This window comes from Nesoenas mayeri, assembly GCF_963082525.1.
Source record: "Nesoenas mayeri genome assembly, chromosome: 7".
Classification (NCBI taxonomy): domain Eukaryota; kingdom Metazoa; phylum Chordata; class Aves; order Columbiformes; family Columbidae; genus Nesoenas; species Nesoenas mayeri.
In genome coordinates this window covers 10,844,334-10,870,603 of record NC_137551.1, presented here as the reverse complement: position 1 = coordinate 10,870,603, position 26,270 = coordinate 10,844,334, and the positions used below count along the sequence as shown (strand labels likewise).

The following is a 26,270-nucleotide window of genomic DNA, read 5'->3' as shown; positions in this document are numbered from 1 at the left end:
ATGCTATGTATCTTGCAGAAATGCAATGGAAGCACAGAGGTTAGTCATATAATAATAGATGTTGATTGTCTCGTTATGGCAGGTTTTTAAGGAACAAGTGAGTAAGTTCTTCTTTGGTATCAAAGAGTTTAATAACCTTAATGCAAATCACAACTGAGACTATAAGTGAAGTACTGATCCTTGCTATTTTGGCAGCCCAGTGTGTGTGAGCAGTTCTGTCTTCTTCCCCAGGACAACTAACTGCAGCAAAGTTGCACTCACTTTCTAAGTGTATTCAGGATCAGAACTACCCAGTTTCTTCAAAGGTTTGCCTTCTACTTCCCTACTTCTCTTTTTCAAATTTCAATTCATTTTAAGGCAGTTTTGTAAGGTGGGGTATTTCTTGGTGTTTCAAGTAGACAGATCTCAGTTATCAATATTGCCTTCCAAATTTTCACAGTTATCTTGAATTCTACATTCTGGGCAGCTTTTTGACCTCCTCATGAATAAAGAATTGTGTTGTCTCCCCATACATGCATAAGCAATAAACTGAGGGGTTCATGTATTTGCTACTAGCCACTGCAGCATGATTTTTTTTTTTTTTTCAGGTTCCATTCTGCTTAATGTATTTCACTGTATATAACTATAACCAAATTGCTTTATACTTTGAAAGGCTTTTGAATGGTTCAGCAACAATAAGGCCGGACTAAAAGGGCATTTGAGACAATACTGAGAGTTTCAGTTTGGCAGTTTTGGCCTGCAGCCACTTCTGATATTAAGCAACTTAAAATAGCTTTGACTTTGAGTCAAAGTCCTGAGGTTCCAGCACAGTTTGATTGATGTACAAATGACTCTTCTGCTACTGTGTTTGTAAATTAGGGTGCTTGGTGCTTATTACATTGACACCAGCTTACATTTCACTGTTCTTTAAATGTGCATTTCTTTATTGTGTTATTTTTGTTTGCAGCCACTAGAATACCGGAGAGTAATTCTTCCTATGATCACTAAAATACAAACTGCCACTTTGACACAGCAAATAGCAGTCCTGTCCCTAAACCAGCAATATATAGTATTTAACTCCATGCTTTACCCACAGATGCTAGAATAGTATAGTACAGACAGAAAGGCATCTGTATGAAAGATGACAAAAATGTAGCACATGTTCACAGTGACACAGAAGTTGAATCAGAACTAAATTTGCAGGAACTACACTCCGCATCATGCCATTAACTTCTGCATCTAAGGTCTTAAGAGGCCATATTGCTCAATGTGAATCTGCTTCAACTGGATGGTCCAGCATTAACCACCCACCGTAGAGCATCAATTACTCATTGAACAGTCCTTTTCCACAACAATAAGTGTTCTGTACCTGAAGCATTCATCCATGTTCTGTGAAAGAATAAACAAAAGCACAGGCTTCAAACTTCAGAGAGTAAAGAACTCCTGTCAAGAGCCAAGTGAATAAAAAAGAACAGAAGCAAATGTCTCCTGAGAAAGTGTCATGCAAATTTGCTCTGTAATACAATGCATCACATTGAGTGCGTAACATGACATCCTGCCAGGTATCGCCACAGGATCCTTGGAAAGGTAAAGATGTTGCAGGTAAAATATAGTCTTGACACATTTAACAGTTACATAAACTGCTGGATGTTTCAGGAAGCAAGGGAAGTTGTAGATACTGAGGATGTTTCTTTTACCTGTTAAACTATTACATTTTAAGCTTTGTTCTCCTGGCTTTTCAATCAAACATACAACTGCCATTTCCCTTGTGAAGCCACAGGAACCAGATTTGTTTAACAGGGAACAATTTGAACATATTGGTGTAATTTCAAATCTAAAAGGGAAAACTCGCTATATTGAAGATTGTGAAGAGTGTCAAAATAATATTTAAAAGCAACACAATCTGAATTTTAAAAAAGGAAGCAGCTTGTTTTACCTCTTCTTTATCTCTGTAAGGGGGGATTTGGCTATTGCTCACGACAAGGATTGAACTTTATAGTGATGATGCCATTGCTGGTTTGGGGTGGTTTAACCCACTACAGTGGCAGGTACAGCAGTCTTCAAAAATTTCCCACTTAAAGCTTGCAGATAATAACAAAAAAATCCCAGATTCTATGTGACAAAGTGCAAGCCAGTGACATATATGGTTTTCTCAAGGTAAAAGCATCTCTCTAAGGGAATTTTACATCCATTAGCTTTATAATCTTCTATTGCATAAGTGTAGCTGAGTGCCTTCCCACACATCTTACAGTGGCTTCAGGGCACGTAGCAGTATTAAGCTGAAAAGTTTTCAAAATGTGTTTTTATATTTTTTTTTTTTTTTCCATACACTATTCTCCATCTACTCTACAATAACCAATTTTTATGTGACTTTAGAATGGCTTCCTTTTTACAGACCAAGTGAAATAATAGATATGAAATGTTTTAACTTATTAGTACTGTCTGTAGCTAAAGGCTATTTCAGACTCAAAAAAAATATCCAATGAATTAGATGGAAAATGTATCATTTATTAAGAAAGATACAGTATTTTTGTTCAACTATTAATCCAATATGGGTGGGTTTCATGACCATAACAATTCACCTGCTTGACTTCTCCTCTCCCCTACCCACCATCAAGCTTGTGATGAGACGGAAGGCCAAGCAAACCCTCGACAGAGTGGCTCCTACAGTAATCTAGGGCTTGCAAGCTTGTCTCATTTCTACTCAGAAAGAAGTCAGATCAGCTAGGTGTGCTACACACAAAGGTAACCTGGACTGATAGTCTTCCTTTCTCACAGAGCACTGCTTCATCAGCTTCCCTTCCTAATTTGCACCATTTCCTAGGAAGAATCTGAAGTAAAAATCTTTTCTAAAACATTACACAAAAGAGAAAGATACTATGGTCTGAAAGCTTATAGAATGTCTTCATTAAACATCAATATTGTTTATGAGCCAATACATCCTAAAAGGTACAACTCAAAATACTGCTAAGTTAAGAAAATGCAACATAAAGAAGGGTTCACTGAAATAAGAGTTTAACAAGAATATTCCATAAATTCGAGAAGCCAGAAGCTGATTTAGAAGCCAATACGCAGGTTATTTAGAAAGAGCTTTAAGAAATTAACGACCCCAGCTAGTTAATATTAATTTGCCTATGATGAAGGGGTCTTAAATTAAACTGATCTGTGTTTGAAGATCTAAACAATGCCACTCAAACTTCATCACAACACGTCTTCTATTTTTATACACAAGTTTTGGGCTGAGACTTGACTGAAAAATTCCCAACTATGACAAGCAAAGCTGTTCTTGGGGAATTTCCATTCCAGATAAAGGCAGGAGCCTGTGATCTCATGATTCCTAATTCATCAGAGTACATAGTTCAAGCAGCCTCAATTAGCTTCTGCAGAGGGGAAATTGTTTGCTTAAACTCCCAGTCCCTCTAGAGTACTCCAAAACGGTAAAGCATGTTTCCTTGACCATCCCACTCAGCAGCATATTCACTGGTAGAAAAATAGAACTACTTCCACAATAGGAAAACCAGAAACTTCTTGACACTCACAGAAGAACTTACTTAACTACCATTGTGACAAAGATGACATCTACACCCATTGCCAGCAGTAACACCAGGTGTATTACCTACTCTGTCAGCATTCACCTACCAGTCTTTAAGGTGCCCAAGAGAAACAGTCCTTTGTGGACAAGCTGATCTGTTGTCTCTGATGGCAGGTTTTGAACTCCCGGAGGGGTCACCCAGCACATGTGTGTGTGGAGGGCGGTTTCAATGTGCAAAGATCATAACCAGTAACTGGCACTTGAAAGAAGGTGTTAAGGCAGGAAGAAAAGCCTGATCAGTATTTCCTATCCAGTTGACATGCTACTGTGGACAGCCTTTCACCTTCTGAGCTGCTCACTCTGGTCATCAACAGGTGAGGGTTAGAGAGCTTTCAGTTTGCACCGGGAATGCTAAGTAAGGTGTATCTAAAATTCTTAAACTTTATTTTGTACTACATTCAGGAAGGTCCAGTGAAAAACCTCCATCTCTTAATTACAGATAGCAAAGTGGGCAACCATCAATTGCGAATGAACACTTTCTGTCTAACCAAAAGGTGATCGCAAAACAGAGCCTGCAAATTTGCCTGTGATGCTGATATTGCTGGTTAGTGATACATTTACCTGTTAACCTGGGGAGCAAGGTTTATGCCAATTCCTTTTTGGGTAGTCTACTTCTCTCCTGCTTTGTCTCATCTAGATTTGGTGCTCACCCTTTATTGGTGTAAGCAACACCAAGCTAAGGCAGTATTATTCTTCCAGAGCGTGCAGGTTTTAATAGTGTTTCAGGTAGGGCCTTGAAGCATGCTGCCTACATATACTCCTACAGCTCCCACTCCTCTGTACATTCTTATTTTTTTTCAGGTAGTTAATTATACTTGGAAGGAAAGTAACAGTGAATCATAAAGATTTCTACCAATTTGGCAGCATGATCAGTGGTTTAGGAGCTTAGGGTACGGCTCACACATTCCTATCGAAAAAATTTTAAGTAACAACGGTTAGATTGCATAAATTATGGGTGAAAAATCATCATTAGCCTGCTTAGTATATTTAGCTAGGCTTTGTCTAGATTAATGTGGTTCTAATTCTAAGATATTCATTCATCCTTGATTCAGAGCAAGGCTCCTTGTGGATCACCAAGCTGTGTAACTTAGACATAGCTTGGGTGTAACAGAATTATTCTGTAGGGTGCTTCACTTCCATTCCAAAGCTGTGTTTTTATCATTCCTCCCTTCTGGTAGGAAATCTAGACTGTCTAAACTTCCTTAACAGCTTCTTTGGTAACTGCAGACATTTCACTCAAAAGCACTGGAAGCAGAGGTTGTAGCGAGCTACACTTCTAGCCACAATGAGTTTCAAAATTCTGCATGTCTAAGTTAGGAATTTTCCTTGCCTGGTCCAGAGTAAATACACTAATTATGATAATCTGATTGCATATTTTGTTATGGAATAAATGTTCACAGGACTTCTATTTAAGTCGATGGAAGGAATGCAATCAAGTTCAGAATTTGGCTTAACAGTGTTTTCCTTGGCTGCTTTAGACACTAACTTCTGCAGTGGAGCATGTCAAAATAAGTGGTTTGGAAGAATCAGCAGGAAAGTTGGAAAGAATTTCAGAGAGTCTAAGGTGGTCTGCCTTTCTGTGCCCAGATAGTCTTTTTTTCCTTCATCTGGCACAAAATGAATTGCTTAATTAATTGTGTAGAAGACAAAATATGACCATTACTTTAAGAGGGATTCCTGCTGTTAGTAAAACCATTATTTGCCTGATAAAAATGGGGAATGAAAGGAACATATAGAAAAAAAGTTAACTCTCCACTTTGATCTCAAATGAGGACTTAGCTAAACTGCAGGACAATGAGCTTCATCATTCTGTTTTGTCACCAAACAAACCACTGAATGGTTAAAGTGACATTTTGGACTGCAAAAGGTAAAAATGTCTTTAAAGAAGACTGATGTATTCCCTAATTCCAACATACAAATCTCAGATCCAGCTAGAATTATGACTGACAGAATTATGAAAGTTCTCTGTTCTAAGCAGTGCTATATTTACAGTAATATTTTTTTCAAAGCTGTACTCACACGCAAACAAAATCGGTAGGTGTTTTGGAGTTCTAATATGTTGTCAGAGTTTGATCTTGGCCAAGTTTCTCTAAACACTCTTAAATCAGGAGATTACTTAGTGGATGACTGGCTCCCAATCTCCCAACCTTTTTCATCTGTTTCCTTTTTTCATTGCCCTCCTCCTCTCACAGAATCTTGTTCAAGAAAATTGCTTAGTCTCATGAATCATGTTTGCAGAAAAATATTTAGTCACTGTCAGTGATGGAGTACTCCACACCAAGACTATATCAACGGCAACAGAAAACATTTCTTAAAGTGAATATGCACCTATTTAACAACAGGAAGCTTTTGTTTCAGATACAAAGAAGCAGAAATAAAGGAAAATTAAGAAAGCTTGGATGGTCATTGGGCAGCTGGGGAGAATCCTGGGGCAGACAGAAGTGCCAAATGAAGCTGTACTGGTTATGCCTCTTTATTCTATAACGGGTCTTCTATGTATAGAATTATACAGCTCTTCAAGAGACTGAGATTACACACACATATGATATGGGAGCAACATATGCATTTTACATGTATCTGCCTAAGGAAGTCCAAAGATGCTCCCAAACTTTTACTAGACATATTTTACATAGTACCATAGATCATGTCCACCTGGTTCTCTCACCTGGTGATAGGCATTTTCTTCTGAATGGCCTTCCCCTCTGCGTTTTTGTGTCATTCCAGGACTGAGACAAATTAATCTCCTACCTTCTGCTTCCATTTCCTAAGTATCTTCTACAAAAAATCCTCAGAAAAGAGGATTAACAGTTCTAGATCATACCAATGAGTCTTCTGGGTCACACCTAGTCCAGCATACATTCAAATAAAACTCATATCTATTCCATACATTGACATTAACCTCCTATTCTATACCTAGAAAGCAACAATTTCATAATGATGTTATTGTTCAACAGCCATCCAAAGTCAGAATGAGAAAAATACTCCTATTATTCAGCCTGAACATTTAGTCGCTCCTGGAAATAGCATGTTACCACGAAAATTTTATTAGCAAATTGGAGAGACTTCTGAGGCTGCATAGGGAAGTATTGAGCATAAACAGTAGCTAATGCTGAAGCTATATGCATCAAACACACAGAGAAAATGTAAAGGTAAGCTTAGATTAATCTAGCTATTTGTCTGTTCTGATAAGGGGAGACACCAGCAATTTCAGGAAATTCTCTGGTTTTAAACAGCAAGGCGCTGATGTCTCTCTTCCTTTTATGTACAGTGCCCAGCACTATGGTGCCCAGACCTTCACTGGTACCGTACCTAAGGGTAATAGCAGTATTGTAAATAAAGATCACCATGTTTCACAGAGTGACAAACAAGACATCAAACAATATTTTGGGCATGTGATAGAGAAGACCTGCATAAAGCAATCATCCAGGTATTAAAATGAGTTCCTAATAAAAATATAAATAGAAAAAAGAAGAAACTGAGACATAAGAAAAGCAGAAAACTTATTTTCCAAGATTCTGGCTATGTCAGAGGAGAACAAGATGCTGTCCTCACTCTCCACTTCAAAACATCTAACATCATCTCATCTGACTCTGCTGCTCTGTGTGAATACCATGGACCAACAGAATTGACATAAAAGCACGGAAGTCAAGCTCTATGCTACTCTGCCCTGCAGTCTAGGCAATAATTCTAGCATCTGTTGCAGCCTCTGTGAAGAGATTTGCAGTGATAGTGCAGAGGTAATAGCTACACAGACAATAAGGTATCGGTCACGTCTCTTTGGAGGCCACTTATCCTTTTTTATCATGCATGACTCTGTAAGAATGTGCAATGTGATAGTCCAGAAAGAAAAGCACTAGACTGTCAAGCTGAGCTTTTGCTGGCTGCAACTCAGATATGAGACAAAGTCATGCCCATCTTATATAAAGACTGATAAGAAGGCCATGTGCTGTTTATGCTAGATCAGTGCACAATTAGAAAGTCCTGTGCTTGTATTAGTAAGTACACTGATAATCAGCCTTCAGGAACAAATGAACAAACAACAAAAACAAAACAAACAAAAACCACACACACACGCACAAAAACAAACAAACAAAACCCACCACACCACAAAGAATGGAGAACTGAAAATCTGAATGTCTGAATATCAAAAGTGGTTAAATCCATTTAAGGAAGGAAGGGCAAAGAACAGAATCTGCTAAGATTAACAGCTTTTGAAACAGCATGATTACAAGTACCTTCCCCAAGTAGGGTGTCAATCAAGCTATTGTAGAAATTCATGAGTCAAGAAATCCCATGCAGGAAATGAATTCCATTGTGCATATTCCTCCTGTGACCACAGCCTGTTTGCTTGGGGGACCAGAGAACTTCTCTCTCTTGGGATTTTATTTTTCTACCCTGTCTGTCAACACATTACAAATAAGGCTTTAGCACAGAAAAAATATTATGGCCTCAATTCCCTATTAGCACAAAGGTTTTCTCTTCAGTGCAAATGGAGGTGTTTCGGTTTCTCTGTTATCTGCTTGGTAGTACTACAGATGAGTGCACAGCTGCCTGGCAGTGGTAAATCAGAGTTTGCATTTTCTCCTCAGGTGAAATATCCCTGATTTAATCTCAAATAACATTTGAAACACATACCTTTAATTTACAATAGACTTCTAAAAGATCTTCTATTCCACCTACAGTTTTATATTAACATTGGTTGGGTTTATGAATATGGAAGTAAACTGGAGGATTGTGGGCAGCCTTGTTGCTCATGTCCCTGTTTCCTTCTGTCCTGAAGAGCAACCTCCCATCTCTTCTTATCAAAACTAACAACCTGTAAGTTCATCTCACCTTTACCTTTGAGAACCCCGCTCTGATGACCATGGCTAGGGCCACAGCAAACTCACTTCACAAATAAGCGCAGAGGCAGGGTTCACGCCTAACTCACTATCTTGCACCTGCCTCTTTGTACCAGACAGTCCTTTTCTCCTCCAGTATATGAAGTGAACACTCAAATCACAGAATCTTTGCAATTTTTTGAATGATGTATAAGCCTAAACCACAGAAATCAAGGTTCGAAGATGCCTGTGTTTGCAGAATACAGACAACAAGCCCATGGTAGTGGCAGAAAGTCAGGAGAATGGTCCATAGGATCAAGAGGATCCATCTACATTTATCTGCAGTTCTCTAAAGCAACTAATTGTCAGGACAAACCTATGAAGCACAGAGTCCCATTAAAAACAAACAAACAAACCAACCCACCACCAACCGACCAACAAAAACCAACACACACAAACACAAAAACATATAATGGATTTAAGAGAGACTGGATTTCGCATTTCAGAGTTCTATACTTATCTCAGTGGGAAGAAGGGATGACTACAGAAAATTCTGATGTAAACATCAATTAATACTAAGTAACTTTTTTTTTTCCCCCTTAAAAACATCTTTTGTCTACCTTTACAGCTTTATGTAACAGAAATAACAATCAACTGGGAAACATCATCCATGTGTAGATAGTGCACACACTCAAATCCAGTCATAACATGTAACATGCCAGTGAGGCTGAGGGATCTGTGTGTTTGTGCATGAATTACAAAGTATTTGTCAATCCATAGCACAGGTTTTCCATAGGGGGCGGTAATATTATAATACACCATTTTCTTAACCCATCATTTGAACTGTTGGTAATAACAAAGGAAGTTTAATCTGTTTTTGTTACAAACTTGTAATTGAAACCATAATAGTAATCAGAAATACAGGCCAATATGTCCAAAGGCTGACTTAGGAGTATTCAGTGCAATGGTATGTGCTAATATGTTGTCTGCCTTAGGTTTTTAAAAAATGGGAGTTTATTTGCAACAGAAATTGTTTTGCTTTGTTTAAAAAAAAGTACTCCTATTCCTCTTACGGATGTGGCCCTGTTTCAAGGAGGACACTAATTCAAATAACTGCAAGAATAAAATGTCAATTAACTCTTCCTTATGAGCTATGATAAATTATTTTAGGGTGAAGCTATACATTTTTCTAAAGGGTCTTTATCACAGCGATGTTGACAGGACTTTAAGTATGGTGGTGTGCTCAGTACTACTCTCAAGCAGCTGAAGTATGTGCTGCAGCAGGTGCCACAAGTAGAACATAGATTTGCTTTGACATTAGAACATAGGGTATAGGGTTAGCGCAGGATTGTTTGAGGGATTTAAAAAGAGCTTATGTTGCGAAAGGTTTGGAAAAGCAGAACCATCAGGATATAACATTAGTCAAAGCAAACTGAATTTGAAGAAATCCTGCCTCTTCATTACAACAGTTGTTTGTACTTCATGATCATCAGGGTCTCTGTCATTAAAGAAATATTTTGCCACATCTAAAGGAAAAGCTCATTAAAGTGTAACCTCTTGGTGAAAGTAAGATCAACATATTAAAACATTTTGTTTGAGTTTTAAAAGATACATTTCTGCCACAGAACTGTAAAAATTGTATTTGCAGCTATTTTCCAAAATCTAAATCATAGTTTACATTTATTTTACATTCTCAATAATGCTGTCTTTGTAAAAGTTAATCTTAAATCTTTGCACCAACTCCCAGTGTCACACAGGCTGTTGGTAATCAACATATTCCCAGTCCCTCAGGCACAAAGTGGCATAGCAGATGACAGCTTTTCCCAACCAAAGAATCTCTCTGCATCTCTAACTTCATACATCCCCAACGCAGATTGAGCAATTCATTCTAACAAAGCAGGGGATGAAAAGCCCTCCCTTGTTAGGCACAGCAACACCTCCCTGCTGACACACATTCACTTCTTGCAGCCATAAGGATGTATGTGCTCCTGTGTTTTCACAAGTCGAAAACACTCTATGTGGTTGTGATCCACACAAACGAAGTTTCTCCTATCAGAATTTCTTCACAGTTTTTAGTAGTTTTGGTCTTTGCAATGTTATTCTACAAAGCTATTTATTATTCCTTCTCTAATATCTGAGCAATGGTACAACAATATCTAGGTGTTTGTTTTTTTTTTTCCCACAAATTACTCCTGACTTTTCTTGATCCATCTGCAAAATGAACTTCTTGTTTTGTATATGAATTAAGGTCACATATAACTTGCAAAAATAAAGTGAAATATCTAACCAGTCTGCTTGATAGTTTATAGACTTGAGGTATACCAAAACTATAGCTAAAATTAAAGATCTATGAAAAATACACAACCAGAAAACATCAACCTCACCTCTGATTAAAAAACTAGAGCAAGATTCTCTTATATTAGAAAAAATACCACATTCTATGGTGTTAAGTCTCCTTAATGGAGTTATGCTGGTTTATACCAGGTAAAATTATTAGTCTTATCTTAGTGAGTGTAGCATTTCTCTTACAGAAGGACTTTTAACTTTACATTAAACAATGTTTTCCAACCTCCATTTATACACAAGTGATTGAGAACAGCAGTGTTATCCTTCAACTCATAAGGCTCTCTGAACAAATATGTTTCCCCTGTAACTTCATAGAACCAGTGGAATTATACCAGGAATAAATCTGTTCCAGTATCTTCAGTTACTCTATTTGGAAACCAGTCATTTGCCTGACCTTCAGTGCAAGGCTAAAAACAGCGTTTGTCTGTCATCAAGAGCCAGTGAGATTTCAGATAAAACAGAAGTCATGGCTCCTGCAATGAAATTCCAGGAGTGTCCATCAAAGGCTTGCCAACAATAGCATCTCGCTCAGTCAATACTTTCATACTTTGATAAAACTAAGAAAAAAAAAAGGAAAGAGGAGTCTTGACATTCGGAAATGGTCATGCCACAGAGACTCAGTACTTGGGACAAAGTATGTGAAACCAAAAGAACTATTTAATTATATTCTACCTAAACTTTAATGACTTGAATAGCATTTTTTGTTGGTTGGTTAGGATTATTTTGCTCCTATTGGGAAATACTACTTGTTGCTACCAACACCACAATGCATTTAAAATAACATATAGATAACACAAAATAAATCATCTTTATTCTAAATCCCTATACAAATATTGTGAACAAACACTGAAGCAAAAACAAGACTATTTATTCTCCAAGCTTCCAACTTCCTTGTTTAAATTAAAACACATTAAGCTTGTGTTAACTAGAATAGGAAGATTGTTATTGAACGATAGCAGTTAGGCAAAACTTCAAACTTTTTCCTTATGCTCCTATGCCAGAACATAGGCTTGCAATGCTCTCTCTTGTTTCAGATTTGACCCTGGCATTTCTCTTGACATTACTCAACCCAAAACTAAGCTTCAATATACTATCCCAATCCTAGCAGGATATTGATGAATACTTTGATAGTGAAAGACAGGGATAGTGAAAGTTACCAGTCATTTCCACATGCATCCTAGATATCACTCAGTATACACACAGCTTGCTAACAACCTCACTATCCTGGAATATACACGTACACTTCCAGTATTGCTGCAGTTTTTCTAGTCTTTTAGTTACTTCCGACTTGGGTTCCTACTTAGAGGATCTAACTAGCAAGACTAAGTAAGACTGTAGTAAGACTAAGGATAAGAGCGGGTTGAAGTGAAGCTAGAAAATGAGCCATAAAGAATGAAAGATGGAAGTGTCAGAGGCAAGAGCAGAAAGGAAAAGGACAATCCATTTAAAGACAATGTCAGGCATTACAGGAACAGAAAGCTGCATTTCAAAGCTAAGCAGAGGATAAGATTCATACTATCAATTTCTAAGTGCAGCTTATAGGCCACGGTGCTCTCTCTGTTATGTTACCTAATTAAATTGAGAACTGTCACAATGCAACCTATTTGCAATACAAAGCGATACAAGCCACCAGAGGACGAGAAGAAAGCGTCACAAGACACAAACCATTGGCTGCTTGTCCCTGGTGTCAGTAGTGTGCAGAAGTTCAGTCAGAGATGCTGAGCCTGCTGGGCAAGTTTTGTAAACTCATTCAAGAAGAAAGCACCCAAAGCCAACAAAACTTGTCTAAATAGGTAAGGCATGCAAAAATATTAGCAAAAAGAAACAAAGCACTTGGGAGAAAAATCCAAGTCTCCATGTTCTTGAATACTAAATGAATGAAGCTGGACAAAAAAGTAAAAAGATCCCATCAAAACAGTATGGATTTTTACTTATTCTGGTAGCAAAGCAAGATAAACTGGACAAAATGTAAGTCATGGTGTGACAAACAACAGAGAAAGGAAATATATATATATGTTAGTATATATATCAGGAGTACCTGTTCATCACAGGGATACAAATAAAAAAGCAGCAGAGATTTTTCTACAGGCCACATACATCCAAAGAAAAACACACAGGTCATGGGCAGTATACATTCAGGAAAGAAAAATTAGGAGAACACTTCTTGCATACCAACTATAATGTAAAACTAAGCTCAACTAGAAATGTACCAAGGACTTTGCAAGTCACCACCACCTTCATCTGTTCTCAGATTTTATATCTTTCTAAACAAACATGCTTTTACTTCTTTTTATATTTCCTTTATTTTCTTTTTTTTTTTTTAAAAAAAAAACGGAAATAAACTAAAAGAAATGAAAATATTCAAATAAATATTAAGAAACAAGTAGATGTTTCAACTTCACTTCTTCAAGGTGGTTACCATTACCTCTTGTAAGGTATTAGAACTGAGTCAGAAAAATGCTTTTCTCTTTATGACACAGTGAGAAAAGGAATTTTTACTGAGTATCACATCAATGTGATAGTAGCAATGGTGAGAGGATATGAACAGCTTTGGAAGATGGCATGCACCCTCTTTTTTTTTTTCTTTTTTTCAGAGAGACTTTGGCAATTTGGGGGCTTTCTTGCTCGTTCCTGATCCATATTTTGTTATTGTAAAATTTGGTTCTATGCAATGGAAAAATATAATTTAAAGAGTGTTTTCTACACACCTCTCTTTACAGTATTAGCATATCCCAGGGCAGTCTCACCCTAGTGTGGCTGCATGGGCTAGATATACACTACTCTCAGACAGCAGTCAAGAGCAGATACTTTTGGGGAAGATTAAAACTAAGGACTTCTGGCATCCAGGCCAGAACATTCACTGCGGATGTCCTAATATTAAATGCCAACAAGGAGAGTTTCTTCCTAAACCTTTTATCTACACACTGAACAAAGAGCTTTAACAATCAACTACATGGCAAGAGCTCTTGCTTGGCCTTCTAAGCTTGGAGACGCATTTAATATCAGGACTCAAACCACCTGCAAAACCAGTGGAGGAGGATCAAGTCTTAATATAGACAAAATAAATAAATCAATCCTGCTTATAAATCCTCTTAGCAATGCTTTCCTCAGATATAACTCAAATGTCCAGTTTATAAGGCAAATTATTTTAAGTGTTAACTTAAAACTATTCCTTCATGCTGTCTCCTGACCTACAAAGAGTTTTAATAAAACAAAAAAGGTTACAGACCAAATTAAGTAATTGAGCTAAAGACTCAGAGTGGCAAGAGGAAAAGACATCTACCCATATTATCAAATGCCATGAAATTCAGATCTAGCTTTGAATTTCTTCCTCATGAGAAGGATCATCATCTCACACTGTACTTATAAACTACAATACTGTACAAGAGTGTCCTGTCTCCTTTCCAGGTTGTCTTTACGACACATGAACTCCACGGAATCGTGGGTGGAATGTATAAAAGATCTCATTGCAGCTGCTTGTATTGCACCTGTTCAAGGGATAAATAAAGCAGCTAAGTTCTAGTTTTGGTTTCATTGGCTACTAGGCCCTTGATATGCAAAGAAATGATATACCACCTCCTCATCTTGTCAATCATTCTGCAAATATGTCTTCAATACTGTGGAAGTGATGATCACTTTTTTTGTTGTTGTTGTTGCCAGGAATGTTCCTGCAAGCTGGGATAACCTCTAGGACAAGTTACATGCACTGGGGAAAAACCAATGGCTCTTCACTTCTTATTCTTCCGGACAGCAAGCAACCCTGTTCATGTAAATTATCAATCCTTACACCTCTTTCCATTCTTACTAGGAAAGGAATTAGACTTGCATCTAGATGAAACTGACCTGAAATTAAAACTGAATTAATTCACAAATTCTCTAGAGTTTACAGGAAGTTTATTCTGCTTTGTTTTTTCCCCCCACTTTATTCACCTCAGACTCCCAAAGCTAGAAACATGTTATCATGTTGCAGAAAAATACTAGAGCTGTGTGAGCTGGTTGAAAATGCAGATCTTTCTGATGTCTCAGCGGGGTCTTTCCATTGGCATTTAGGATACACATGCACATCTTCACAGAACACATTTCCCACAAAATCTTGTTGTTCCTGTTACTCTGCAGAATAGGTGTGGGGTAGGTTGGTTTTTTTTTTTTTTGGTCGGTTGGTTGGTTTTTAACTCTTTTGCTCACTTGCCTATTTTTTTAGGTCACCTAAAGAATATTTTCTAGAAATTCAATAAAGTAAATGATGTTACTCTCAGAAGACACAACATGGGCTTTGACAAGATGCACATATTCCTGTGTTTGCCATGGAGAACTAACAAATGTTCACAACCACTATCTGCTTGTATTTTTTTTTTTTTTATAGATGATTAATGTGTCCTGCTATCTATGATCGGCATATTTTCTTCATAGAAAATGTTGGAGATTACAGTCTAAAATAACATTTTGTAGGGTGAGGAAGCAAAGCTCAGCAGAAACTTAAGCCCAGAAAGGTGGAAAAGGGAGGAAAAGGGAGTTGCTGAGGAACAGGACAAAAACATCATTTTGTGGGCCATGGGATGTGTGGTTGTAAAGGGATAAAAGTATCTTCCAGGAATTCTCTGTGAAGGTATACTCCATTCTCAACACAAAAATTATACTGCTCTTAGTTGCAGCTTGGGTTCCTCAAGATAGTGTAAAAAAGACTATTTAATACAGAAACACATGTAATCAGATTAACAGGAAACCTGACAGCTACACACAGAGCAGCTGTGAACCTCCATAAGGTGCCCTGTTTAGCCAACTCCTTCCTGCACCCTTCCACCCTGCATAATCTCTTTGCCTGCACTGTTCCACTTCCTGGAAGGGTCTGTAACTTTCACTTTCCAAATGCAACCTTCATCTATTTACTCCTTCACTCACAATATACTTAATCTGAACATCTTTGAAAGCTGGGAGCAAAGAAAGGCTGGTAGACTCCGGGAGGGAGAATATGCAGGGTAGAGCACAGAAAGGCAGGCAGGGGAGGGAGCCCCCATCAGCATCCCAGGTATATGGAAGGAGGACACAGCAGAGTGCCAGCCCACACGGAGCAAGGATGAATGCCAAGGGCCAAGGTCAGAGGTCTCCCACGTGACCACAGACCACGGCAATATCAATATTTGTCCTTGCAGCCAACTGCTACAACTAAGGCATACGGTTCTCAAGTGTGGGAAAGTTTCTCTCTCAGAAGACAGGATAGTTCTGCTGTGCCTCAGGGATGGAATAACCAAACAATTCTGGCACCCTAATAATCTGTTCACTCTTTCCATCAGAGGCTTGCCTCCAATGGCCTACTACCCACAACTCCATGCACTCATCCTGAACTGACAACTATATGCCAACACAGCACATACTTTAATTTTAGAAATATTACACTGAAAAGAAGCACAATGAAGCAGCAGGCAATTAAACTGTTCAAATAGGTTTGGTTTGTTATTGTTCAAGCAAGCCGTGACACTTACAGACCTTTGACCATGTCATCAAGAAAGCAAAGCAGACACGAAATAGAGACGTCCTCATCCACCCCACCCCATACAGCTGGCAAAATAATTTAATCTGGAATAATTCATTAGGTGATTTAAGCAAACAAGTGAGATAAGAATCTTCTAGGCAGGAAAGTAATTTTGACAGCAGGTCAGAAGAGTACTTTTATTTTGCAGCTCCTGTCAAAAAATTAGCAGAAAGACTCTGCATTTATTTCCTAGTGTTGTTAATCTTAGCCAATGGATGAAAAAGAACATCTTGTTTCAGCTGCCTATTGCTTTTTTAAACACCTGCTATAGTACCAACTGCCCTTGGCCATTTTTGAACCAGCTATGACTAGGTAAGGAGAGAATGCTGACATTCTCAAATAGAACAGGATGGTTGCAGTGACCCCCAGGATCTAGAAAAGGCAGCCCAAATTCACCCTAATACCAGAGCATTCTGATTTGGCACTACGTATCAGAATCTGGGGTTACAGGTAGTATTTTTGGAGTTTAGGATACCATGGCTCATTCCAGAAGCTTGAGGTAAGTGTAGCATTCATTCCAATTCAAAATAGCTTCCTAACTTACAGGATGCTTTAAATATAGCATGAAAATCCCACAGAGGCTTCTGAAGAGTGTGGATGGCACCCTAACCAGGTATAATAAGGGCTACAGTACCTTACAGTTATTTTTCTTCATGCCAAAGACTAATTGTCACTAATGCTGGCTTTAAACTGAAGACCCATAAATTGTTTAAAGTAAGTGTGTGCCCTTAAGACTGTTACTTTTAATGAGAAGAAGGGTTTACATGTATTAACAAGTATGGCTAACCAAGTGAGGGAGCCAAAATAGCCCAGCAGCTGAAATTTTGACCTGAGCAAGGGAAAGGAAGGGATATGGTATGAGCATATGAAAGGCTGAGTTCCTCCTAATCCTCAGCTGCCATTGATACAAATCAAGTGTATTTGAAAGGATTTTAGAGAAAGGTTAAAACCTATTTATGCATCATGTCCAGGCACTGAACACCTGTGGCACAGATGATCACAACACCAGCTACGCACGTGGGAAGTACAGAAAGTAACCCTGCCCTTGCCAGGGGATTTGCACGCCTTTAAGACATTTGACCCATTACATCTCCCTAAAAGACAAGCAAGATCTCATTGACTTTCTGGAAAAATGGCTGCTAGCCACTGCTAACAAAAGGAAGAGTCACCCTGTATGAAGTATGTTGAAGACGTCATCTGTATTCATTTGCAAGCTCAAAACTAATTATTTTCATGGTACCTCATTCCCAAACCCACAGATTTCTTACACTCAGAGTAAGTGGGTGGAAAAAAAGCTCTTTATTCCCCCTACAATTAAGAGCTGGGTGCTCTTGTTCCTGAAATCCCTCAGAACAGCACAGAAATAACTTCACATTTGGGGGAGAAAAAAAAATACTCTTCATGGACCTGAAAATGAAAGTTTTTAGGACTGTTCCCAAACTATACTGAACAGTAGGGCTGAACTAAGCTTCAGGGCCAGCTTCAGGCTGATGGCTCCTATGATCAAGCTTTTATTTCACTTAGGCCCCTAAGTTATGATAGCAGCTAAGTAAAATATATAATTTTTTTCCTCATCTATGCAGCACATCTTGACAGGTGATACCTGTTTGCTTTTAAATCCATGATATAATGTAAATTACAGGTTAACACAATGTGGCAGCACATTTATTAACATCCTTGTCCTCACTCTTTACTGGCAAGAATTAAATTTTTTAGGAAGTGTCATTTATTGAGTATCATAAGATACTTTCATCAAATTAGGATTTTAAAAAATTTAGACAATTGTAACAAAAAGCCTATTCTGAGATTTTGCTTTCAGGTGACCTTTTATTAAGGCTTTAATTGCACTAGTACAGAAGAGACAGCCCTTTAATATGCTGTATAAACCATACTTTTTCAATTAGCATAATTCATTTCACGGCATACCATAGCTGACATTGCCAGAGACTGTTTTAAATTAATTTCTTTGCTCAAAACTTGCAAGTATAGATTTTTACCACGTTCAGCAAAAATTTACCTCCTTCCTCGTGATCTTTCAATGGGGTTAATAACTTACCTGGACACTGAGCATCGACCTCTTCCTACAACAAAACCCAGTGAAAAAATAAAAGCAGTATTTTTATTATTATACTGGACACTATGTAATGCCATATTGTGCATTAAAATGGTGGCATCTCAGGTACTTACGTGCAGAAACTTCTAAACACAAATCAGTTATATCAAATTGTGTTTTCAGCTAGCTCCAGTCCACTACAAATGCTAGATTATAAAAAAAAAAAAAATTGCATTCTGTACACCATTTTCATACTTTCAGAGTGGTACTGAAGGCTGTTTTTTTGGTTTTTTTGGTTTTTTTGGTTGTTTTTCTTTTTTTAACACCTACATTTTACAGAGTTATAAAATAACATGGTCTTTATGCCACTAATTAGACAACAAGAGTGACCAGATGACTACTGCTGCTGCTAGTTTAGAAAGTTATTCTCAATGTATTTGCAGAGATAATTTCCATCTTTGTGGTCCACTTGCTGGAGAACATCTTGCAATAATGTATTCAGAATGGAGCTAATGACAGGGTTATCATCTGCTGCATTATGAAGACAGCCATTTACTGAGTTCACACAGCAGGCACTAATAAAAGGTTCTACCTGAAAAAAGCTTATTGTGCATTTTAATTATACAGCACTAGCAGTTCAGCAGCTTTAAATTTATAATTTAATGGTTACCTCCTGCTGCGTTTACTAGTTCCAAAAGATCTGCAAAATTATTAACTTAAATAATACTTAAGTAAATCTAAGGACATCCAATAATACTACATCAACTATATTCTCAACTAAATAAACTCTAGGTCAAAGGCTGAACAGTTTGTCAGATCAGAATGTTGCCAGGGAACATTGTTAAAAGTTAAAGCCAGAAAAATAAAACAAAACAAAACATAACTCATTTGAGTTGTGGACCTATTTCCTTACTTAAATAAACCTTCTCCTCCTCCATAAAGACACAATAACTATGGTTACCCCCACTCGTGAACTCCTCAGTTTCTCACAGTTAACACTATGCCTCCTGCTCAAGGGGAGGGTTATGTCCTCCCACCTTTTGCAGGAAAGAAAGTCACAAAGTCACTATGGAGTGGTTTTTGTGGTGTGACTAGTAAAACTATCACCAAGAAATACTGACAGTATTTACAACTGAGTTGGTAATTGCATAGATGCCGCTCAGCCCAGTTATTTCATACACAGGGCACTTTTTATGGATAATGTCACACGAACATTGATGATCCAGATACAATCACACTCCCTAAATGAAACACTGCATTTAGCAGGTGAAATAAAGACAAAGCGTTAAACCCATTGGTTGTGTATTGTGTGTCAGAATAGTGAGAGCAGCAGGTTTGATGATGCAGCATCAACTAAGCCAGTATCTCAGCTATTCCAGTCCATTATTCATATTAATCTGGCCTACATTCTAACAGTGCTATTTTTTTCCCCTGAAGCTTAAAACATGGACAGAATTGAGAAACACAGCCTTAAATAGAGCTGTGCATAATGTCCGCACAGATACTGTGCAGAGTACATAATACTCCATATATACCTCTGGCCTTCAGCAGTGAGCTTGGTATTTAGTGATTACTTTAATCACACAGAGAATAGAGGTTGCCTTTCAGTTCTAAGCATGCACTTGATTTAAAGGAGAAATAATTTGACCAAGAACTGTAGTTAGCTCCATATCCTTCATGGAAGTTATTTGGTTGAGTACAGTACTTGCATTCAAACCACTTTGCATCATGATACTAAGATTTAAATAAAAAGAATAATAAAAGGATTCTTTCCCCTAAAATTCTGACAAAGATATAACAACAAGCTGCATGGACTTTTCAGAATATTTTCTGCAAGGAAGGAAAACAAAAGCTGCTTGTATCATGTTTGACCAGAAAGGACAAAATAGTACATCTTGTGCTGCAACTGTTTCGTATTGCAAAAATCAGGTATTTGTTGAAATCAAACCTCCTTTTAAAGTATTTGCAGCTTTGGTGAAATATCCAGTAGGATTACCCGTCAGATCTGATATGGTATTTTTGATCAAGACAAGGAATGTTGCCTACCTCAGTATAACTAATCTTTGACCACTTGCACAGCTAAGTTTAAACCTTTTCTGCTTTATTCAGAGAAGAGACTTGAATCGAGCCCCCAGTATCCAGGGGTGTTCTGATCCTCAGGCCTCAGAACCCATCTCCTTCTCTGGCCCAATAAATATAATTTAGAAGCAATACAACTAGAGAATTTGCTCCCTCCCTCCTCATTCAACATACACATGGCACTTGTGTTTGACAAGAGATGCAATGATATAATACAAACGCCCTACATACTGAACTGTGATTTATAGTGTAGATACTGACTATTGGAACATCTCAAATAACCAATACCAAATCAGGAGGTTTAGGAGTTACTTGTAGGGTTCAGGCTCACAGAAATGCAACAATTTCTGATAACTCTGGCTGTGAACATACCAGAATTGGCTTGTAAATTAGTTTGAAAGCAAAGACACCATCTAAAGTAACAAGCATTATCTCATGATACTGACACATCCATACATATAAAAAATGGCTGCGTGTAATAAAATTCAGAATGCTGTAACTTCGGATGGGGTGACTCCGTTGCTCAAGAACTGATCTACAAATTAAGCTGATTATCCCAGAGAAATGCTAACATCCACAGAGCAGCTGTTTTATCAACAACAAATAGGAAAGTTTCGGAGTATTCTTAAAAGCTGACCTAAAAGTATTTTGTTTCCCCTTCACAAGGAAATATGCTGAGTTAAACTGTAGAAGACTGGAGGATGTGAAACAAGCCATGCATAAGAAACCGGTACAGCCTATCTAGACATGAGACAGTCATTACATTAAATGGCTTGCTCTCCCTCTCAGAAGTTGACTTAGTGCCATTTGAGTTTGGGGGGAAGCACAGTCACAGCAAGAGGTTGATATAGGTATGCTAGGGAGTGGAGGAGAGACAGGAAGCAACCAGGAAAAGAGGCTGGTAAAATGAAAGAGCCAAACAAATGTGAGAAAAATCTTCCTGCTCCTTCAGAGACATGGACTGTGAAATGCTAGAATAGGTTGGGGTTTTTTTCCCCTTCAAACAGATGTTTCAGGCTGCTTGTATCAGAATAACTCTACAGATCAGCTGATTTCATTTTTTTCCTATTAGTGTTTGCCATTTCCCCTCACTGAACTCATGTCATCACCAGATTTCAACTTCTTCCTCACTTAATAGAATAAAGCCAAAATAATTCTCTAACACGTTTGTTTTGTTTAGACACTATTTATTTCAGCTTCAGGGTCTGGCTTTTGGTTTGGAACCCAGGAAACATTAAAAAACCCTCTATTAGGAAATATAAAACTGTATGGATAATCACAGAATGAATGTACCAGTCATGAGTTACTGCACTCTTCTGGGTAATATTTCTGCCATCTCAGATAACTATAATTTTTGCATACCTTTCAGCTCATTGCATCACCTGCAAACCAGTCTGCCTCACTAGAAAAACTTGCTGTTCAGCACTAAACATTCACAAATACATGAAGAGGCTCTGCTATTGCATCCATCCATGTACAATTGCAACATCTTGGGTAACATGGCAACACAGCACTTAGATAATTAACTATGCCTAAAAGCCTTCTTAGAGAGGATTAGGTCTACAAAATTAATGAATTCTGCTTGCTTCCAGACAGCTCATGGTTTGCTGCCCACGCCAATTTGGAAAGACTAGATTTATGCATGTGATCATGCCACTGGTGAAAGCTCTTAGCATTGCCAACAACCTGCAAGTCTCATTCTTTTCAGTGATGCTCAGATGCTCAGCTTTTACTGTAAGCCTGTCAATACTGTCTTCCTACCTCTGCTACCTGCCCATGACATCTCATGACAGAATTTGTTCTAGAGGGTAGAATGGTCTGCAGGGTGGGGACTGGAAAAATATTTTAAAAATCTTCCCATATTATTTTCTAATGCTATTGTTAAAGGAGTGTGAAAGCTGCAGACTGACCTCAACTCTTTCCCACTTGTTTTCATTTCCTCTTTTCCTGTCCCCACCCCATTACCCAAGTCAGGCACTTATTTTTGTCTAAATAACAGATAAGCAGAAAAACCCATTTCAGGAGGACACATCTTCACCCGTCACCCAGATGACTGACTGTGACTCCTGTGTTATATGCTGTTGAATATGCAGCAGTGAGCTGATCACCTGGACCTATCTGAAGGGAAGAATATACAATGACTCAGACAGCATTTTGAAGAGTCCTTTAAAACTGAATGGTTGTTCTAAACAGCTCTGAGAAATTCCCTTCCTTCTCTGCTGTTTTAACAGCATTCTCATGAAGAGAATCTGCATTAAGCAATGCCACAATCTTGTATCGTGCTTTTGTCAGTAGGCTTCAAAGACCTTCAGGTTTTCTCCCCTGCTTCTCAGGTGGAAGTGCAAGCTGAGTGGGAATTGCACGGGGCTGTCTGATAGAGCGCAGGTCAACAGACAGCTAAGCCACAGCTCTAGTTCCTAAATCCAGGGTGCCCACTTTAGATGTGGGCTACATTCATACTGGCACAATACTAGCTTCCCCTTTTGGGAGGGTGCTTGGAAACATGCAGGCATAAGACTCTCAATGGGACAAACTATTCTGCTGTCACCACCTGTTGTCACCATCATCTTCCTTAGGAGCTCAGAGGCAACTCTCTCATGGTATGACTTGCAGCATGACAGAAGAGCACAGAGCCTCCACAAAAAAGGATGAACCTTTTTGTTCTCTATGGCCCTCCTGCTGCTTGGGGGTAGTTAAAGTATAATGAGCATGTCCGCATGTAAACTCTATCTGCCTGCATACCATGCATATGTAGGGAAAAGGGCCATGGTACATCTGGTATTAAAAGCAATTATAAGACCCTTGAAGTGGAAGTGTTTGGGGTTCAGGACTCATCTTGCACATAGAAAGTCTAATCCCAACTCACTGCAGCTGCAGATCAAAACCAGTCCATAGGTAAGTGTATGGCATCCACCGGCAACATTTAGAGTGGCGTGCCCTTTCTAAGAAGGGGCTTTTCTTCACAGTTATCTTCCCTCCCCCACTCCACCCACCCCAACAATATCTTAAGAACATCAGTACAGCTTTCCTCTTCCCCCACGGTAAGATTGCAATTATGTCTAAATTCACAGCTCAACTCACTTATGACTGCAAAATGCTTATTAATGGGAATATCTGATCTGTTTTGAGACATATTTATGTGAAAGATACTAAAGAAAAAATAGACTTTAAGAGTATTATCAAAGGCCATGTATTACACTGTGTTCCAATTAAAAAATACCACAACCAGCAGGCATTCCTACTCCAGCTTCCCCCAAAAGAGGCTTCATTCATTTCTGCATGCCTGCTTTTCCCCTCTAAGGCAGGCTGCAAAATCCAATTCCATCCCAAAGCAATGCTCCCAATGAAAAACTGGGCCTCACTGGGAAAGACTTCAAAACAGTTAACACTGCTTTCTGACATTTCTACTGCAGGCAATGCAGCCAGCTGTGTGAAGAGGTAATTCCTCCACATCTCTGGGAATCAAGCCATTGCAGATTCACACCTGCTCATCATATGCTCTCAAAAGCCCCATAAGAATCATACAGCCTTCGGTCATACTGAGTATACTTTAAGAGATTATCATTTGAGACAATGCATTCTTTGGGAAACAACTGTTTTTTCATTTCTGATTGTGTCATATACAGTGCAAGTGCCACAAACCCTTGACCGACAGCCTCTGGGTATGACTGAATTACTTATAAAAAAAAATAAACACCATACAGTGCAGGTTGCAAAATGTCATGAAAATGCCTATGGAAATATGTTGGCATCTTTCTGTACTTACCTTGGGTGGGATAAGGAAAGAAATACCAAAACTACTTATCAGTGAAATTAGTATAAGTTTATGAAATTAGTTTATTTCTATGGGCAGAAGGTTTTTTTGGTTGTTTATTGTGTTTTTCATAACACTGACAGAGCAGCCTTCTTTGCAATTACTATGCTGCTTCTGCAAATGGGGTTAAGACAAATTGCTCTCATCATCATAGGACATAATATTAAGGTAAATGTGGCTCTGTCTTCAGAGAAAGGAATATTGTGCATAAGAATAAGGGAGATCAAATAATACAGAGCTTTACAGTATAAATATGAAATAACATAGTTAAGATTTCAGAAACTCACTCATGACTTTGAATCATGATATTAGCAGGGCTATCAATTTGGTACCAACAACTTAACAGACTGTATCTTTTCATTGTGAAAAAACAAGTTTTCAAAGTAGTGTAGGTGGGTTTTTTTGCTGTGAAGCAGACCTCATTTGCATTCTATTTGTTTGTCTGGTTAAATCATTCTGGTATTCACTTTAAACACTTATGTAAGTAACCTCTCCTGTCATTGCTCTGCAAAATAAGCCTTCTGCAGGTGATTGGTGGAGAAACCAAGATGTCTCTAAAAAGATCTGAACATTCTGGAACAGATTTGAGACTGTCAGGGGAAGAAAAAAAAAAAAAAAAGAGGAGGGAGCTGCAAGAAGTAGTAGAACACAGAGTTCCCAAACCAGAAGTTACACAGAACCATCTAGTTTGATAAGAGAAAGGTAGGTAAGACAAATGCTTAAAAATTTCCTGAAAACTATCTAATGTTTAAAACTTTTAAGAAACTGAGCTAATACAGGTAATAAAACCACTCCACTGCAACACCTTAAAATATTGCTCTTAGGAAAACAAACAAACAACAAAAACCAAAAAGACGGCTAGGAAATAAATGAACTAATCTGTAATTGACAGATAGACCAGGTAATTAATTATTAAATCACATGCTGTGTGTCAGCTGCAAATGGAAGGCTTCTGCATAATTTAAGACTGTATTTTAAGCACTATTGAGTCTTCTGCTTGACGTATCTAATTTTACCCAATTATTGCTCCCTTCCAAAAGAGAGGACATGTATCCTCATCTTTGTCTAGTTTTAACACCTAGGCTTCATGAATTTACAAGAAATTATATGTTTATTTTCTAGAAACATAATTTTATATTCTCATTCATAGTTTTTCTACTCCTTTCCCCCGTCAAGTAGACAGGACTAGTGAGGCCCCTATCAGCAGAAAAAAAAGAGTCAATACCATACAAAATAGAACTGGAAGCTTATTTTTAAAAGACAGTATTGTCATTCTTAAAAAATATACTGACCAGAACTGTCTTCCTGAGGCATCATCAGTGCCAGGTTGTACCTTGAACTGGTATATTTAAAGGCCATATCATATTTTCTTTATTCAGACCTAGCTGCAAACATCCTCTGTTTTCATAGGCCAGGTCAAAGTGCACATATGACTAGTTCACTGGTATTTTCCAACCTAACCAAGCTCAACAAAGTTTTTTTGCTCACTTACTCTGGAGATGGTCAAGGGCATGTTGAAGTCCTTGCCCCCTTGCAGTCGGAAACCCCACGGTCCAGGTCCATTCAGAGTCACACTGTAAGCCATTTTGTACCTCTTTCACAAGGCAGCAACAAGGCACTGCAGAACAGAAGGATGGGGTAGACAGAGAAAGTGTGAAAAAAAACAAACAATGAGAAAAGGGAAGAGTTTTATATAGCGAAAACAATTCTCTTCCTGCCTTGCCTGTTCAGTCGAGCTGGGATATCACCTAAGAATAGATGGGAGCTATAACGCAGATGCTGATATCCCAGCTGAGTAGGGCCCATAAAAGGTTTGTAACCAGACACCTACTATGCAAAGACTTCATGACTCAGAGGTCTAATATAGCCCCTAGGGAAGGGGACAGATCTTTCTAGGCTTCTCAAGCCCCCTCTTTGTGCTCAGTTACTATAAGAGCAGAACCCATTTTGTAATAAAAGGAGCAAACAAAATCCCATGCTAAAATCCCAACACTCAAATCTCTCTACTAACCTGTTAACAACTGCAGAGCCATTAGTAACTTCTACTTCAGAACATG

At 38.3% G+C, this 26,270-nt stretch overlaps 1 protein-coding gene across 1 annotated transcript in view; it reads right to left on the bottom strand.

The window, feature by feature from the left end:
* Positions 1 to 25,798, bottom strand: part of LDB3 (LIM domain binding 3) — a gene marked incomplete at both ends in the record, with an annotated part of 75,502 nt that extends 49,704 nt beyond the window's left edge. The window contains one exon of the mRNA XM_080348151.1: positions 25,706 to 25,798. Coding sequence (XP_080204277.1) covers positions 25,706 to 25,798 — 93 coding nt within the window. The remainder of the gene's footprint in view (positions 1 to 25,705) is intronic.
* Between the last annotated feature and the right edge of the window lie 472 nt (positions 25,799 to 26,270).